The following is a 19,410-nucleotide window of genomic DNA, read 5'->3' as shown; positions in this document are numbered from 1 at the left end:
AGGTCTCAAGAACCCAAGCTCCCACCAGTTTAAGATTTCGCCTGCAGCCCACATTGGCGGCTAGACTTTCAGGCCGTCACATCCATATTCCAGGGTGCAGAATATTAAGAGGAAAAGAGACAGAGGACCGGATGTGTACACCAACTGTGTTTTAAGGATGGTTCTGAAGGGACGCCACATGACCTTTTTGCTTATACGCCATTGGCCAGAACTACCACATGGCTACAGAGAGGCCGGAAAACAGTCTTCATTCTGGACAGCCATGTGTCCATGTCTGTTAGTATGAAAAAAAGGGAGAAATTTTAGGGGACAACTAACAGTCTCTGCTACAGACTGGAAAGAGCTTGGTACGTGACACAAACAGAGAGGAAGCAACGAGAAGGGTGAGGACGGGACGAAGTTGGATTACATGCACTCAGAGGCATATCCAGTCCTAGAACACATCATCTTACACCGAAGAGAATGCTGAAGAGGCAGGAAGGAACTGCTGGGGGCTGGGGAGGAAAGGACTGAAAGAGGGGTTGCTCCTCCTTGAATTTACCTGAAGTAGGGGCGCCTGGGTGGCGCAGTCGGTTAAGCGTCCGACTTCAGCCAGGTCACGATCTCGAGGTCTGTGAGTTCGAGCCCCGAGTCAGGCTCTGGGCTGATGGCTCGGAGCCTGGAGCCTGTTTCCGATTCTGTGTCTCCCTCTCTCTCTGCCCCTCCCCCGTTCATGCTCTGTCTCTCTCTGTCCCAAAAATAAATAAAAACGTTGAAAAGAAAAAAAAAAAAAATTGAATTTACCTGAAGTAAACAACAGGGAAGTAGAATGTTTAACGAAATGAATAATCAGGCAACACATTTTCTACTGGGAACGTCAGCACCATTCGGAGTTTAACTTAAACCACAGGACGTTTACTAGTATCTCAAAACACCTTGCATTCTGTAAACATAACAAAGTCACCTTTTATTTATAACATCCTTATCTTTCTTGCTATTTAAGATAGGCACCCTCTGCCCTTCACTGATAAGTTTTAAGTTGGATTACAGGTGTTTTTTTTTTTTTTTTGTAAAGAAAAGGTGATTTTTATAGAAGAAACAAACAAGGGAAGTAGAAATTTTATTTACTACAAATGACTTGTACTTTACATTAATAAAGTCTATCACTCAAACACAAAAGAATAACAATTCACTTTATGAAACTACACGATTCCAAAATACACATGCAGAAGCTCTTTGTAAAGTCCAAAAATGTCGAACAGTAACAAAAGGGAAAGAAAGCATTTATCGACACACAAAGGAATAGAGGTTATTTCGAAGAACACCAATTTAACTTTGAGTGACAGTTACTTTTCTGAAAAACAAAGACTTCACTCTCCTGAAGTTCCCATCAAAGCCACCGTAATTTCAAACGGTATTGCTCACAGCCCAGCCGGTCACTCAAGCTTACATGGGGACTGGGGGGGAGCAGGAGCGAAAGAAAGTGCTATAAATCTAACTCGGCTAGCGCAAGCTCATTCAGTAGAGCTTTAAAAACTTGCTCCCCAATATGCTCCCTCCCATCAAGTTAAAAAAAAAAAAGACAGAAAAAGGAAGGGTGATGAGTAGAAAATACCAACGGTTTCGGCGGAGGGGAACTCACTTCTCAGGAGGTGATGGTGACGTGCTGCTGGTCCCTGGAAGTGCGTGCACGAACACCGCAGTTTGCGGGTGCTGAGGGAGGAAAACAAGACAACGATCAGTTTTGCTTCAGGTGGTGGGAGTCGGGGGTGGGGTGGGTGTGGGGGCCTTTCCAGGCGGACGGACGTGGGAGGGGCGTGGTGTCCGACACGAACACAAACAAAAACACGCTCCGCGTCCCCAGGCAGGGCGGGCTGACGCCACCTCACCATTCCCCGCCCCTGGACCCCGGGGCCCGCCTCGGACCCAGGGCCCGTGCCCAGTGCAGCGCGACCCGGTCTCAGGGGACCTGCAGCGGCCGCAGAGGCCCTGCTCGCTATAACGGCCGCGAAGAAGCGACGAGCCTCCCCGTGAGTCGGTGGAAGACATGCTGAAAGCCGCGGGGAAGAAGGTGAGGGAGTGAAGCGCCTCTCCCCACCCTTTCTCGAACGCGCGGGAAGCCGCCTACCCACCCCCAACCCTGTCCGGTCGGCAATCGCCGCTCCCACCTTCCGCCGCCGCTTTGAGTGAAGCCGGAACGACGGGGGTCACGGCGGGGGTCAGAGGGTAAAGGTCTTGCTCCCAGCAGCCTCAGCGGTGGATACGTCGCCATCTTGGATCCGCGGGACAAGAAAATTCATGCGGTGAGTTTTTGGCAAATTTTCGGAAGTCTGGCAGCGGGGTGCGCGGCGGGGGCGGCGGATTCGGGGCCCCCTCAAGGCCGGGGAATGCCTCGGGGCCGGTCCGGCCGCGTCCGGGGTCCGCGGGCAGCGTCCTGGCCCGCCGCTTCCCGTTGCTTTTGTCTCGGCTCCAATCGAGAGAGGGAGAGCGGAGCGGGCGGGGAGGGGGGGTGGCGGCGGTGGAGGAGGGAGGGGGTGTGTATGGGGAGGGTGGTGGACGGGACGTAAAGCGTCGCTGTACTTGGGTGGCTGCAGCGGCAGCCCTGGATCCTAGCTAGGCCCGGTCCCTTCGGCGGGCGCTGAGGCTTCCCTTAGACTCCGCTCCGCCGAGCTCCCGCCAGCGCGGAGCCACCGCCGCCGCGCTGCTTCCTGGGGAAGAAGAGAAGGCGGCTGCGGTGGTGGCCAAGGAGCCCGGGTCCGCTTTAGATGGGGCTGCCGCGTTCCCAGCAGCTGCCGCGGTCTCTGGCTGTTCACATTTTCTGAGTACACCCACATCACCTGCAACTTGTGTGTGTGTGTATGTGTGTGTAATAGATGGGGGGGGGGGCGGGACATTGGACTGGCTAACGGGCCTCAGGAGCCCCCAGGCCTTGGGATACCAAAGGGTATGGTTGGTGGAAGGAGGAGTGCAACTGTGATGCTTCCTCTGCCACCGCACCGGGAGGGTGAATCTTCAGTGGTGTGATAGAGAGTGAGACGGGATAGTCCTGGGGCGGCGGAGGAACCTGAGACGCTTCTGTTTGTGAAGTTGCCAGTTCTAGGTTTCTACTTCCGCCGGGGCCTCTCCACCTTGTGCTGTCTTGGGTCTAACTTAAAAGTTTCACGGAAGAAATGAGTGGGGTTGAAAGAGGCCCACCTAGTTTTTCGTTGAGGCTCTGCTGTCCATCTAGAAGAGAAAGCCTCAAACTCCTGTCTTCAGCGAATGCGAATTCTAGTTATCGTTTATAAAAACACTTCCAAGGTTTTAGAATTTGCATTTATACCATAGCCTGTGGATATGGCATTACCACCACAAAAGTCTTACATACGGGTACCACCCTCTCGGAAGGACCTAAACATCAACTTCCCTTGAATCCTAAGAGGAGGCCTTCACTTTTCAACATCCATAAGACCGAATGCAATTCATTCTGTTTCATTGTCATAGAACTCTTGGTCAGAGAATCTTAACTCCTTTCTTAATCTTCTGGACCGTTTATAATAATTAAGTACATTCATATCAACCCTCACATTCTTGGCGAAATAATAGAAAGTACTGAGTTAAAATCTGTTCACGAGGGAGGCCATACTTGAATTTAGAGTTAACAATTGAACACATTTCTTCCTGTTAGTCTTGGCATTGGGAATTTCTAAACCTCTAGAATCGTTAAGTGTTACTTTTGATTTGCCTTTAGGAATAACATAAGTGGAAATATAAAGTATGTGGGCGTTGAATAGAAATTTCAAAGTATCTGTTTACATGGGTATAAGTTGAATTGTTTAGAAATAATTAGTATATTTGACAAGTTATTTCTCAAACGTCAGTGAACACATCTTTTGCAATTTTGCAAGATAACTTTATCTCAGAGTTAAAGGGTTGATTCAGAATCACAGAGGACTGAAATGGCTAAAACATCTAAAGATGTCTGCATTCAGATATTTTAGTTGAAACACTACTTAATGGACCAAGATCGTTAATAAGCTTTGTATGTTGAACTCCTCTTTAGTTTGCGATTCTTATATTAATTTTAAAGGAAAAATAACAATACATACGTAAAAAAGACAAAACTGTTCACTTTGACTTTGTAAAATTCTCATTTAATTTTAAAAAGGTATTTTTTTCATTTTTTCCCTAGGGGCTTGAATTGCAGTTACTTCTGTGCATACTTTGTAATTTAGACAGGAATCGAGAAACTCACACTTTCTACATCCTGATTAATGTTGTATCAATAAAAATAAATTATTGTAAGCAGAACCCTTTTATTCTAAGTATACTGCATAGAGATATCTGTAACCTAATCTGATGCTCTTGGGGAATGAGAATTGCCTGTATGCCTAAGTAAGCAACAGCCTTCAAATACAGCCTTTAAAAAATTTGCAGTTTCTGTAATACTTCCGTTTTAAAGTAAATTTGTGTGGTGGAAAAAAATAGGACAGAATGCAAGAGTGTATTTATATCTCCTTCGTTTGAGAAGTACTTGATCTTGAAGATAAAATAAAACTCAGAATGATACTCTTCCCCAAGAGAGCTAATTACCTATGTTTTTACTTAATAATTTTGGGTGTTTAATTTACTTTTTCATTTTCTGGAGATGCTTTACACTTAGTTTTAACCTGAAATTTTTCTTTGTTCAAAAGTAAATAAGTACTTCAGATTTATGAGTAGATTTCATTACAAGTGCTTCTAACCTAGTTTTGGTTTTTATTTCTTCAATAGATAATGGTATTAAAGGTACTTGTATCTTGAAAGACTCTTAGAGAATTTTTCACAACCTATGGGAAATTATAGTTTTGCTCTGTATAGTGACAAATTTGCTTCATAAAATTTTCTTATACTGTAGAAAAGTAGAGGCATACTTTACTTCTATATATGAAATATGAATAGACCTCAAAAGACTAGTAAAAATAAGTTCATTTGTTTTTTACTCCTTAAGAGCGGTGATAAATAGTATTTTTAAATTAACCTGAAATTTTTACCGGTACAAGGTTTGTTCTGTTATTACAAATTTAAAAACAAAACTTTCCCTGTGCTTGCTTGAATAGGCATTGAGGACAGCTTATGCAAATAGTGATACAGTTTTAGGAGAAGATACTACTAAATAAGATTTTGTTTGTTGCCTAGACCTCTGGTAGATTTTGTAACACAAAGAAGCAAAAGAAACCAAGGTACTAGGTAGGGCAGTTTTACAGAGTTAATGTGAGCTGCACTATAATTTTTGAATATAATTACATACAATATTGATATCAAGGAAGGGATCTAGTGCTATGATAGGAATCATTTTGGTTGATGATACAGGTGATGGTTCCTCCTTACTAAGGTTAATTTCTACCTGTGATGCTTAAACAGGAATTTCATTGTGACTTTCACTAGATATTTTGAATAAGCTTTAACATTGATGTCTGTTATAGAGAGTCTGCCTTTGAAAAGAAATAGAATGGACATTAGGGTTTTCACTTTTTAAAATTACAATTTTTACCTTGATTTTTACCTTGATTTTACAAAGAGAAATTTCAATTTTTACCTGATTTTAACCTTTCCACATTCTAAATACTGTATATATTTTTTCTTCTTGCTTTAGTTTTTCTGTTTGGCATCCTCTTTTGAAGTCTTAAAATTCCTGTCTATGACAGGTCATGCTCATATGGCTTGTTCATTTATTTACTTTGTCTATACTGTTAGGGATAACCTGGAAAAATAGTTCCTATTATGCTTTTCTAACAGCTTGTTCTCTGAGATGTAGATGCACATCTTTTGGCATATCACTTGGAGGTACACTCAATTATGAAGTAATAAAATGGCTTAAGTGGTTTTTTTTTGATAATATAGCTTATTGTAATATGGAAATATAAAATAAGTTATGTAGGAAAAAATTTCCCTTTTCTGGACATATTTGATTTATATGCTTACACTTGGGATCTATTTAGATGTAGGTAGATATTTTGGACAACTGTATTTGCTACTTACCCTGAAAGCTTTTGTTTTTGTTTTTTTGCTTTCATATATGTTTATGTGAGTGGGTAGGGGTACTTTTACTACCACGTCTCTGTTTGACAAACTTCTTATTCGTCAAAACTCTACTGTAGTGTCATTTTTTAAATGAAACTTTTCCTGAGCCCCCAAATCCTTTTGTTGTGCTGCTTTTAGTCTTTAAGCTTATATAATTAAAAGTGTCATGCTGCATTGTAACCTGTCCATCCCTACCATCTACCATAACCTCCAGTGGACCTTAAGCACCTTCCTACCTAAGAGGTAGGGTTATGTCTTTATGTTTGCATTTCTAGTACCTTCTGTAGTGCATAGTACTTAGTAGATTGTCAGTAAAGGTTATCATTAAACTGAACTGGTGCCAGATTGTCACTTGACTCCATGCTTTCAGGGTACTGTTTCCCGGTCCATAGACCAGAAATACTGTATTGGAAAAGGGGATGGGAAGAAGAACATCCTGTATTATTTTGCTTCCTTGAATTTTTTTTCCTATAGTTTTGCATCCTAATTACCTATGGGAGGCTAGATAACTAGCTTCTTAGAGAAATGTATGTAGAGTAAGTGTAGGAAAGGGAAGGATAGTAATAAAGTGCCTCTGGTGACGTGTTTCCGTACTTTTTGCTGTATTTTGTATGGCTAAGGTCACTGGTTGAAAGATATTTTGAGTAGACAGTCCCAGACCTATGATGGTTAATTTTACAATTTTTTGATGTTATGATGATACAAAAGTGATACTCATTCAACAGAAACTGTACTTCAAATTTTGATATTTTTTTCTCTAGGCCAGCAATTTTCTGTACAATACTCTGTCGTGATACTGGGCAGAGGCAGCCACTCACAGCTCCCAGTTAGCCATGCTATCATAAGGGTGAATAAACAGTACACCTGAAACCATTCTGTCTCCATATAACCATTTTTTTTTCACTTTCAGTACAATATTCAATAGATTGCATGAGATTTTCAGTACATTTAAAAGAGGCTTTGTGGTATTTTGTCCAAGTGTAGGCTAATATCGTGTTCTGAGCACATTTAACTTAGGCTAGACTAAGCTACAGCATTCAGTAGGTTGTATATATTAAATACATTTTCAGCGTAACGATATTTTCAGCTTAGGATGGGTTTATCAGGATGTAACACCATCATTAGTTGAAGAGGATCTGTATTTTTATTTACACAGTAATATATACTTAACCATTGCTTAACCAGGAACTCCTGTTGGATTTGGGCTTTTTGCAGTTAGATTCTGTCACCCTGCCTTCCCCCCCCCCCCCCGCCCTTCCCCCAACCTTTTTTTACTCCTAATGCTTGTCCCAAAGCTTAGGAGTTCTTCAGTTCAAATACCATTCTCCTTATGAAAATTAGTTAAGATGACTTAATATAGTCTAAAACCTTTAGTTCTGAAACTAATTTTTCATGGTGACTAATTCCAATTGAAATTGGGAACTAACCGTGGTCTTTATTGGTCTATCTTGTTTTCCAACATTTTGCAGCAGAAATGTTAATGTATTTGATTATTTATGCTGTCTATGCCACTCTGGGAGGTATTTGGTCATAAATGATACATGTACTGTTTTATCTTTTTAAAACCTGAAAAATTCCAATTCTGAGAAACAGCCTTAGAGGGTTTGAATAAGAGATTATACACTTGTTTTGTGTCCATTTTTTGAGATGTAAAAATCAAAGCAGAGTAAATGGTACTCTTGAATTACATTTAGTGGAGGTGCTAACATTTGACTTAAAATTTTAGAAATCTTTTTTTATGTTTCATTTGCTGTATATTTGCCACAGAGTTTTTAATGATTGAAAACTGAAGATACAGGGGCGCCTGGGTGGCGCAGTCGGTTGGGCGTCCGACTTCAGCCAGGTCACGATCTCGCGGTCCCTGAGTTCGAGCCCCGCGTCGGGCTCTGGGCTGATGGCTCGGAGCCTGGAGCCTGTTTCCGATTCTGTGTCTCCCTCTCTCTCCGCCCCTCCCCCGTTCATGCTCTGTTTCTCTCTGTCCCAAAAATAAATAAAAACGTTGAAAAAAAAAAAAATTTAAAAAAAAAAAAAAAAAAAAAAAAAAAGAAAACTGAAGATACAGAGAGAGGGTATATATTTTTTAAAAGATAATTTGATCCAGTACTCAGGACAGCAGTCCTTTCTCTGCTTTTACTGAATTGAAATGTCTTTCCTTATATTGAAAGTAGATGAGAGTCACACTTAGTAATTTTTTACTCTGCCAAGGAATGATAAAATAAGCAAGAGAAAATTATATGTCCTGGCAGTTTAGGTAACAATGAGTAGACTTGCTTTTTTCCAAACATATCAATATGCCATTTTTCCATTTATGTATTTGGATGTTGAAACATAACTCCATTTTGTATCCACATCCTGACAGAATGTAATGATTGATTATGTAATACAACGTGTTTGGGAGAGGAACATTTGGTTTTGTGTCATATTTGGCAGGAATGTGTTTTTGTGTTACTTTTTACATTGTAAATTATGTTTATCCTTCAAATTTTGTATTTAATTTTCTCTTTGTAAAAGTTTTTGTGAGATTGGTATCATAACAGTATTCAATAATTAATGCCATTCAAAGGACCTGATTCCTTTTGACTTAATTTTATTGCTTAATATTTTAAAAGGTGGTTTACAGCTTGCAAAGCACTTTCATATACATTATCTCAAGTTTGTATATGCATACGTACATATATATTATATATATCTATGTATACATACGTATGTATATATTTATAATCTCTGTACCCATTGTGGGGCTCAGATTCACAACCCCAAGATCAAGAGTTGTGTGCTCTTCCAACTGAACCAGCCAGGCGACCCCATTATCTCAATTTTACATGGTTGTCATTTTGATGTTTACTTTTTAAATAAGTTATATATATTGGTTAACCTTTTTTTTTTTTTTTTTTGAGAGAGTGAGTGGGTGATGTACAGAGGATGAGGGAGAGAGAATTTTTTTTTCATATTTTTTTAATGTTTATTCATTTTTGAGAGAGACACAAAGTGCAAATAGTGGGGGGTAGGGCAGAGAGAGAGAGAGGGAGACACAGAATCTGAAGCAGGCTCCAGGCCCCGAGCGGTCAGCACAGAGCCTGATGCAGGGGTTGAACCCATGAATCATGAGATCATAACCTGAGCCGAAGTTGACTGCCCAGGCCCAACCGACTGGGTCTGAGCCACCCAGGCGCGCCCCCTGGGGAGAGAGAATCTTAAGCAGGCTCCACACCCAGATTGGAGCCTGAAGCCGGAAGCAGGGCTCCTCAATCCCACAACTGATCCCATGACCTGGAGAGATTTACCTGAGCCAAAATAGGGTCTAGAAGCCCAACTGACTGAGCCACCCAGGCGCCCCTTAAATAAGGTTATATTTTAATATTAATATAAAGATAGAACAATCAAGCTGTTTTGATTAGTATTAAAATTAGTAATTGGGAATTATAAAGACCATTTTATTCTTAGACTGGACACAGCATCTAATATATTTCTCAATGTTACTCTAGCTTAATTTATCAAATTAAGTATGTACAAATGGAAGGTTTATTTTTGTTTTTAATTGGTCATCTTGCAGATTTAGGGTAATATAGGAATTTGAAAGAGAAGTAGGAAATTTTTTGTTTTAAGCTTGACTTTGGCAAAATAAAACAGCTCACATTTTTAAGCATTATAATCATATTTATCAAGAAATGCCAAAGCTTTAAATAATACTGTGTTACAATAAGAGTAGGTAATTTTGTATCACACTGATGCCACATTTTATAAATTTATTTATTGCACATTTATTTTGCAAGGACATAATGTGCTGAGCAGATATGTCTTGAGCTTTGCCTTGATTTACTAGGGCAAAAAATAGTGCTTTGGGGTGTAGTTTTTTTTTTTTTTTTTTTTAATGTCTGTTTATTTTGAGAGAGAGAACACAAGCAAGGGAGGGGTAGGAGAGGGAGGGACAGAGAGAGAATCCCAGCCAGGCTCTGTGCTGTAGGCACGGAGCTGGATGCAGGGCTCAAACCCACAAACCAGGAGGTTACGACGTGAGCTGAAATCAAGAGTCAGACTCTCAACCTACTGAGCCACCCAGGCACCCCAGGGGGAGTTTTTATAATTTTATTTGAGTGAGCATGTCTGTCCTTAAGAGTAGAAAAAAATTAGACTATAACCTTTTTTTCTAATTTGTGTCCACTTACGAGAAATGTGGATATATTTGTAGACCTTTTAACCCAAGCTTTGATGTCTATAGCAAAACCATTAAATCTGGCAGCAGAAACAGCCTCCAAAGTGCTTAAATTCAATGTAAGATGTACTTTTTCTTTTTAAGTTTGTTTATTTTGGGAGAGAGAATACGAGCCGGTGAGGGGCAGAGAGAGAGGGAAAGAGAGAATCCCAAGCAGGCTCCACACTGTCAGAACTCGATGGGGGACTCGGACTCAAGAACCGTGAGATCATGACCTGAGCTGAAATCAAGAGTCAGACGCTTAATGGGCTGAGCCACCCAAGGGCCCCATTTTTTTAAAAATTTTATTTATTTGTGCCGGGGGCGGGGGTGGGGGGGGGCGTCGGGAGGGGCAAGCAGGAGAGGGGTAGAGAGAGGGAGACAACAGAATCTGAAGCAGGCTCCTGGCTCCAAGCTGTTAGCACAGAGCCTGACATTGAGCTCGAGCCCATGAACCATGAGATCATGACCTGAGCCAGAGTCAGATGCTTAACCAACTGAGCCACCCAGGAGCCCCTTCAAATGTACTTTTGTATTCTTTGTGTGTACATATCATGTATCCTAAATAGACATATATATATGTGTGTGTGTGTATATATATATATATGTATATATGTATGTGTGTGTGTGTGTGTGTATATATATATATATATATATATATATATATATGAAACAATTGTAGTCCAGTGCTTCAGGGAATCTGACCTTTGCCTACTCTTTAAGTATTTCAGAGCATAGTTTGAAAACCACTGGACTTGATCTCTAAAGTCACTTCCAACCTAAAATTCAGCATTCTTAGAAAGTCAAGAATTTTTATCTCTTTGCAGATACGGAATTCATAGAATTTACTTGTTTTTGAGTAACATTTGGATAAAAATTATTTAAGTTTAAATTTCAGGTTCTAGTGATTGAATGTTAGCATTGTAGATATTTTGTAGATAAATTCTTTAATAATTTGAGTGTTTATTCTCTTCTAGACATTGCTGTAGCTCTGGGTATGTATGGTAGTGAACAAGACAAGTTTCTGCCTTAATGGAGCTAACATCTTAGAGGGGGAGACAGAAAATAAAAAGGTAAATGATTTCAGATAGTAGTAATTGTGATAAAGAGAATAAAGAGGTTAGATAAGCGTATAGCAATTGATTAGGGATGAAAGAAGGGGACCAATTTAAGTAGGGTGATGAAGGAAGGTCTTTTTGTCTGGAGGTAACATTTGAACAGTAGCTAAAAATAAGGGAAAGCCATTAAAAAATTTAAGTGATTGGTTTCCCAGGCAGAAAGAACAGAGGGCCCAAGATGGGATCAAGTTTTGCTTGTTTCCTGATAACCAGAAATTTCATAAACAGTTACTTAGTGCCTTCAGCATAAATAGGGATAAACCCTAAAAGGAAAAAGATGATTAAGATGGTCTTTGTTTTTCAACCATGAAAATGTTGTGGTGGACCCAATAATTTGTATTAAATTTTATAGCAAGCTATAGGGAAAGAGGGATTATTTTTTATTAAGAGGCCATGGTAATGTTTTCTGGATTAGGTGGAATTGGGAGTCTGTCTATATTAGTGGAAAATTATAAAGGGGAGGAAATTTTAAACTGTATTAGCATAGAAAAATGCTTTAAGAGTTTTCAGTTTTGCAAGGTTGTACCTAGTATATTTTTCTTAGAAATTCATTAGTAATGGTTTTCATGTTTAATCAGATTTTCTTGTACGGTTCAGTACACTGCCATGCACTGTTATAAGTGCTACTGAGTAATTCAAGTTCATTTTTTATGGTGCATGTTGTGGATACAAGTTAGAATAGAGTAACATTATTTGAGGGAATTAATCAAAGAGGAGATAATTTGATTTGGGTTCTGAAGGGTGATTTGGGGTTCTCTAGGTGGGATAGGGTACACAGCATTGCGAATACAGAAAGCCTGGGAGAATATGAGGATTTGGAGAATGGCACAGTAACCTCAGGAGAAGTTGGATGAAGGAATGAACTTTTTACATGATGGGGAATAATTTACCATTTTTTTAAAACAATGCTCTTGTGGGGCGCCTGGGTGGCGCAGTCGGTTAAGCATCCGACTTCAGCCAGGTCACGATCTCGCACTCCGTGAGTTCGAGCCCCGCGTCGGGCTTTGGGCTGATGGCTCAGAGCCTGGAGCCTGTTTCGGATTCTGTGTCTCCCTCTCTCTCTGCCCCTCCCCCGTTCATGCTCTGTCTCTCTCTGTCCCAAAAATAAATAAAAAACGTTGAAAAAAAAAAATTTAAAACAATGCTCTTGATAATCAGATTTGTGCTTCAGGGGGGCATTGTAGGTTTCACAGTCAAATTATAATTAAAATTACAATTTGATGGTGTGAAATTTTTGAAGGAATATATTTTCTTCAGTAGAAAAATTGAGTATTTTGAATTCATACTGGCAGGATTTTTTATTAGGAACCATATGACTGAATGGGGTGCCTGGGTGGCTTAGTCTGTTGGGCATCTGATTCTTTATTTCTTCGGCTCAGGTCATGATCTCACAGCTGTGAGATTGAGCCCTGCCTGGGACTCCACACTGGGCATGGAGCCTACCTAAGATTCTCTCTGTCTTTCCCTCTGCTCCTCTCCCCAGCTTGCACACACCCTCTCTAACCTAAACTAAAAAAAAAAAAAAACAACAACACACCAGAAAAACAAAACAAAACTGTATGAAACTCTTAAGTTTCTACCAGAGAATTTTATATATATATAAGCCAATACATATAGGCCAAAAGTTAAAAGTTTTAGTGGATGAAATTTGTTATATGTGTTTTAGGGCAGACAAAGTTTAAATGTTATTTGACATTATTTGCAGGCATGAGATTTAACATTACTTAGATAAATTAGAATAAACCAAAACTTCTGACTTAGTGATATAATTATTCATAGGAGCAGATACCTATACAGGTATCGCCTGCTTTTCAAAAGTTCACGTTATGCCTCTTTGCTTTTATGAGATACTTACGTTAGTACCTGTTTTCCCTAACAGAAAGATGAGGGTTTTTGCTCTATGAAAAAAGGTAGAAAATGAAAGTCGCATTTAGTGTTTGTTTTATAATGAGTCTCTCAGTGTGTACTGGAGCAGCAAGAGGAACCGCAAGAAGTATAGTTCCTTCTTGGGAACTACACTTAGCATCTCAGCATCAAGCTGCCGTAGTTTTGAACTGTGTCTGTGGGCATCTGTGCTTTATCTTAAATTTATTTTCTGCATTGGTTAGCAAGAGGTGTCCTAAGGTTTCAGCAAAGCCTGAGAAAAGTTTTTTGGGAGTCTGTGGGAATGTTCAAAACATTTTCCATATTGGGGCACCTGGGTGACTCGAGTTGGTTAAGCATCCGACTTCTGCTCACGTCATGATCTCACGGTTTGTGAGTTCAGGCCCCACATCAGGCTGTCAATGCAGAGCTCACTTTGCATCCTCTGTCCCCTTCTCTCTCTGCCTCTCCCCCTTTTGAGTGCATGCATGTGCTCTCGCTCACTCTCTCAAAAAGAAATAAACATTAAAAGAAATTTTTCCATATAAGCCAATGGTAATTGCTTCGTTTTACTAAAAGGTTTCATAGAAATGCTTTACTTTTGAACAGTGGAGAAACCTGTGTTATGTTACAAGTGCTTATTTTACAATGCTTAGATGTGTGTTTGTGTAATTCAAAATATTACATGTGACAGTTATGCACTTATTTTAGATTGTTGGCATTATTTACTAATTCTGAAATGCAGGGGGGACAAAAGCCTAAATGTGTGTTTTCAAATAGAAAGAATTAATTCCTTAAGAATGCAGTTTGAGCAAATTAATACTTTGATAGTATGCATCATATGTCATTTTTTCGTAGGGGAAGTTAATGGATTTCCATTGTGACTTGTAGCTGCCCAAGTTGCCTAATTGTCTGTTGAGTTCATTTTTGGCTGAATAAGATGGAACGGATTATAACTCCTATTAAATTGTGCTGGAATTTTAAATGATCACCATTCTATCTCTTTTAATTAGTTCTGTAACTTATCCTCCCTAAACTTCAGTTTTCTCATTTGAAAAAATGGGGATAGGTAGATTAGATGTAAGGGATAAAGGCTCTTGTGGGTTTTTTTGTTTTTGCTTTTGTTTTTTGTAGGGGGTTGCTATGTAAAGATGAGATTCTGTGGCAAATGAGAATTAGCCACAGTTTTTTCAGAGTGCATTATGCTCTTTTCTGTATCAAATTTGTAAATGTAAACAAGGAAGATGCAGTTTTGTTCCTAAGAGTCTATGTATGTTTTTCCTGCCAGGAATTTTGCTTAGATGTGTTAAGTATTTTGTGTAGTATTTTGAGTAACATAAATACATCTTAACATTGCTCTATCTGAAGCTCTTGGCGTGGTATATGGCATATAATAGGTAGGCATTTGGTAATTCCTTTAATAAACGGGTAGATCTAATAGAACGTTAGTTTAGGGCTCAGACTTGTGTCTACCACTTACAACCTGAATTATGTCAAGTTACCTATAGCAAGTTTCTTCTCTTTGCCTCAGTTTCTATATCTTTAAAATGAATCAAGTGTATTAGAATCATGTAGAACATCTGACAGATTTATAAAGGTATTGGTTTATATCTCTTTCCTTTTTTGCAGAGTAAATATTCAGAATCTTGGAGGAAATTCAGAGGGAATACTTAACATAGAAGTTACAATTTATTTTTTGAAAGTTGAGAAAGTCAGGTCATTTATTTACCTTTGAGTATGTGCTCACCTTTAACAGAGAGATAATACATTGTATTGGAAAGACTACCATACTTGGATTCAGAAAATGGTTCCAGTCTGGGTTCCATGAATTTATTAGCCATGTGCTTGGATAAATCAATTAATACTGAAGAGCCTTAGTTTTTTAGTCATTTATACTTTCTAATGTTCCTGATGAGAATTGAGATAAAGAGAACATTTGGTTAATTGTAAAGTAATGTTAAAGTGTTATGGTGATGATTCCTGATTATTAATGGTTGTGATGCAGCTAGTAGTTTTAAGTTGTGTGATTCATTCATTCATTTTATTTTACCATGTGGTGCTACTGCATTCATATGGTTTTCCCTTTATTTTTATGTGATTGAATATCTGGCTTATTGGATTTTGGGGAGGAGGGAGCATGGAGAGTGTTCATCATAGTAGGCAAGTTAATACTTGGATATTTTTGCATGTGGAAGTCCTGATTCTTTCTTTCTCTAAGTATATATGGCAGGGAGTCTACCTCATGTTCATTTCCTCTTCATTAAAGATGAAAGATGGTGAATGTTCTTTGGGTTATTCCCATTGTTTGTAACTGTATTTGTGTCCTTTATTACTGTTAGTCAAACATTTTTATGATCATCGTGCCTATTTTCCTTGCAAATGAAATTCATTTGTAATTTACAGTTAGAGAATTGAGAATGTCAGTGCAATAGTTTGAAACTATTGTATATTCTTTATGTAATGTATATGAATAACTTTTACTGTTGTTTTTTTTTTTTAATCCTTAAATCTGTAAGATCTCTTGGGTACTGAGCCCTTTGAAGCATTAAATACCATATAAGGAAAGCAGTACTAAGTAGTTGCAGTAGCAGAGTAAGGAAAGTGAATCACAGAGTAATGAAATTTGGAAAATGATTGTTGTTCATTGAAGGGAAAGGCATTGCTTTTACTGTCACCCTTGTAAAATTGGAGTTAACGAAGAGTAGCTAGAAAATTCATTTTTCACAATAGTCTATATCCTAAAGTGTATAGTTAAATGGCTTTTATTTTTAATCATATATGCCAGCCTTGGCAAACAGTACATGCTGAAATTTCAAGATATGGCAAAGATACGTGTTTTTGATTCTACAAAATTAAACTTTCAGTTTTAACACTATTTCAGAAATAGTTATCTTTACTTCTGATTTATCAATTTGCTCAGAAAAAGAGCAGTTAAATTCTCTTGATTTCTAACATTATTCCAATTAACATATTAAGAAATTGAACTTTATTTAATTTTATTTTGAGAGAGAGAAGGTGCAGGTGAGCAAGGGGCAGAGAGAGAGAGGGAATCCCAGGAGGGACAGAGGGGAGGGGAGGGGAGGGGAGAGAGAGAAGCAGGCTCACCCAAAGCGGGGCTCAAGCTCACCCTGTGTGGGAGTGGAACTCACAAACTGAGATCATGACCTGCGCTGAAGTCAAGATGCTTGACGACTGAGCCACCCAGGCACCTTTGAGAAGTTGAACGGTTTTTAAAGAGAAGACTTTTGTAATAGAAATGACTTTCCTTAAATTTTTTAATGTTTAGTTTTGAGAGAGTGTGAGCAGGGAGAGGCAGAAAGAGATGGGGGGCAGAGGATCTGAAGTGGGCTCTGCTCTGGCAGGCTGACAGCAGCGAGCCCCTGCAGGGCTCGAACTCAAAAACAGTGAGATCCTGTCTGAGCCGAAGTCAGATGCTCAACCGACTGAGCCATCCAGGTGCCCAAAATGATTTCCTTATAACTTACTTGTTTTATAAGTTTGGATTCTTGAATATAGATGTTCATTATTGCAGCATACCCAGGAAGTAATACTATTATTTTAAATTTTTATGTGAAGCAAATAGAATATGAGGTCATGTGCTAAGGCCTTTGGTAAAAACTAAGATAGCAATACTTACAGGAAAGTGGAAAATAAAGATGAGAAAAAGAAGAAAACAAAAGTTACTTGGTAATCTTGCACACCAGAGAACTGTTAACCTGGGCAGAGTATGTGTATGTAATCACTTTGATTACCAAAGTGATACAGGGTGATGTGGAAAATGTAGAAAATGCTGGAAAGTATGAAAGAAGAAGAATGTCTAGGGACAACCACTGTTCTTTTTTTGTAATAGAGAAATTGGGCTATACTTACTGATTTATAACTTGTGTCTTTAAAAACAAAAGCTGAAAAAGCATTTTTCAGCATCATTCAGTATTTATCCAAAACATGATTCCTGGGGTGCCTGAGTGGCTCAGTTGGTTAAGTGTCCAACTTCGGCTCAGGTCATGATCTCATGGTTTGTAGTTTCAAGCCCCACATCGGGCTCTGTGCTGACAGCTCAGAGCCTGGAGTCTGCTTCGGATTCTGTGTCTCCCTCTCTCTCTGCCCCTCCCCCATCATGCTCTCTGTCTCTCTCTCTCTCAAAAATGAATAAACATTAAAAAAATTTAAAAAAAACAACAACATGATTCCTTATGGCCAGAGCGTAACTGACTTAATTCCTTATTATTGAACATTTAATTTTATTTTGATTTTTCACTTTTATAAATAGCACTGTGGTGAACATTTTTTTACCCGAATTTTTGTTTGTACATTTTATTTCAGTTTTTAAAATGTTTACTTATTTTGAGAGAGAGAGAATCCCAAACAGGTTCCCTGTTAGTGCAGAGCCTGAGGAGCAGCTCAAACCCAGGAACTGTGAGGTCATGACCTGAGCCAAAATCAAGATTTGGATGCTTAACCAGTTGAGCCAGCCAGGCACCCCTGTTTGCACATTTTAATATTTCTTTAGAAAATGTTTATAGAAGTACAATTATTATTTTTAAAGTATTAGAGGTAGCTCCAATACTTGAAATTTACTTTTTAAGCTTCATTATCCTCTCCTGTGAAGTAGGTGTAATATTGATACTTAACCTTATAGAATTGTTAGGAGTGAATGACAGTAGGACTTTCATAAGTAGACTCCTCTTCCTGTAGCATTTACCATATAGTCATTATTTTAACAATTTTGTCTTTCATTCTACCACTAGATCATGAGTAAGGATTGAGTCAGCTTTGCTCTCTGATGTGTATTTGAAACCTTGCGTAGGGCCTGACAGATAAATTGTTGAATGTTTGAAAAGCTATTTTCCAAAGCTTTTAATATTTACTTTTTTTCTTAGAACAACCTTGTGTCAGTTTACATTCTTACCAGCTATGTGTGAATTGTCTTCTTAATTTTTTTGTTAATGACACTGAGTGTGGTTGTGTAAAAAAATATTGTCCTAAAATTTGAAGGTATAAACTGAGAGTTTTAGAAATTTGTATTTTTTTTCCAAAGTGCTTTACATGTTTTCTGTTCATAACTTTCATTCTCAATACTAAGAATAAAAATGAGAGTAAAATAATAAAGGGTTATAATCCTGTTTTTGGTCCTCTCCCAAGCATCATTTTATATATCCTGGGAGAAAAGCAAATCATATTTAATACCACACAAATATGAAGAGAAGTTAACGTATTGAAGTTCTGTACCAAAATTGACCACAAAGTGGTTTAAACTAGATATACTAATAATGTAAAAGTTTAAGAGGAGTTTTGCCTAATTTAATATGCTGTATCAACAGTAAAAATGTGGCTAAGATGTTATGTTAAATGCAAAAAATAAGATTGTGTTTTTACCATTAAGCTTATTTTGTCCGGAGGGCTTCAATTTGATATCCATGGGTGAATTTGAAAAGAACAAGTGGTTTGGTAGTGGGGGTTAGGCAAAGTAACATTTAAGTACTGTATTAGATATTTTCTGTATGTTACTCATTCTATTTATTCATCTGGCAAATATTTATTTATCTATTATGTACCAGGCGCTGTTCTAAGAGAATATAGAGTGGAAGCGCCTGGGTGGCTTATTCAGTTAAGATCTCAGGGTCTGAGTTCAAGTTCCATGTTGGGCTCTGTGCTGGCAATGAAGCCTACTTAAAAAAAGAATGAGAGAAGGGTGCCTGGGTGGCTCAGTCTGTTAGCGTCTGCCTCTTGATTTTGGCTCCGGTCATGGTCTCATGGTTCATGGGATTGAGCTCCATGCTCTGTGTTGACAGTACAGAGACTGCTTGGGATTCTCTTTCCCTCTCTCTTTGCCCCTCCCCCGCTCACACACTCTTTCTCTCTCAAAATAAATAAACTGAAAACAAAAAAGATACGGGGTACAAAATAAGAGATAAAGCATGATGTGCCAGATGGTGGTAAGGGTGTGGAGAAAAAGAGACCAAGGGAGTATGAAGTTTGTATGGGATGCAGATTTAAATTGTCAGGTCACAGAAATCCTCCCCTAGAAGGTGACAACCCTGTGGTGAGGGAGCAGTTCTCTGCATATCCAAGAGAAAGAAGTTCCAGAAGGGACAACAACCAAGAGCAAATGCCCTGAGAAAGGATGTCTTATTTAAAAAAAATTTTTTTTAATGTGTATTTGTATTTGAAAGCGAGAGAGACAGAGCATGAGTTGGGAAGGGGCAGAGAGAGGGA

The 19,410-nt window shown here is 38.8% G+C and overlaps 2 protein-coding genes across 17 annotated transcripts in view; one reads left to right on the top strand and one right to left on the bottom strand.

The window, feature by feature from the left end:
* The window catches only part of LOC147579045 (uncharacterized), a 209,253-nt gene extending 206,975 nt beyond the window's left edge, over positions 1 to 2,278 (bottom strand). For 5 of the 15 annotated variants that reach the window (XR_015253490.1, XM_086712840.1, XM_086712850.1 and 2 more), the window contains exons 1-2: positions 2,112 to 2,251; positions 1,622 to 1,692 (exon numbers count right to left, since the gene is read on the bottom strand). Coding sequence is in view for 12 of the 15 variants with exons in the window: in XM_086712840.1 (XP_086568966.1) it covers positions 1,622 to 1,692; positions 2,112 to 2,251 (211 nt within the window). In the remaining 3 variants the exon portion in view is untranslated. Of the gene's footprint in view, positions 1 to 1,594; positions 1,693 to 1,948; positions 2,054 to 2,111 lie in introns of those variants that run through there. The other 10 variants (XM_086712846.1, XM_086712845.1, XM_086712848.1 and 7 more) reach the window with 7 other exon arrangements.
* Positions 2,145 to 19,410, top strand: part of CNOT2 (CCR4-NOT transcription complex subunit 2) — a 132,073-nt gene continuing 114,807 nt past the window's right edge. Inside the window, exon 1 of one of the 2 annotated variants that reach the window (XM_086712827.1) lies at positions 2,145 to 2,282. Coding sequence is in view for 1 of the 2 variants with exons in the window: in XM_086712826.1 (XP_086568952.1) it covers positions 2,278 to 2,282 (5 nt within the window). In the remaining variant the exon portion in view is untranslated. The remainder of the gene's footprint in view (positions 2,283 to 19,410) is intronic. The other variant, XM_086712826.1, reaches the window with a different exon arrangement.

This window comes from Puma concolor, chromosome B4 (genome assembly GCF_028749965.1).
Source record: "Puma concolor isolate L17-30 chromosome B4, mPumCon1.1.hap2, whole genome shotgun sequence".
Taxonomy (NCBI): Eukaryota; Metazoa; Chordata; class Mammalia; order Carnivora; family Felidae; genus Puma; species Puma concolor.
The sequence above is the reverse complement of the archived record's forward strand: the minus strand, read 5'-3'. Positions and strand labels throughout refer to the sequence as shown.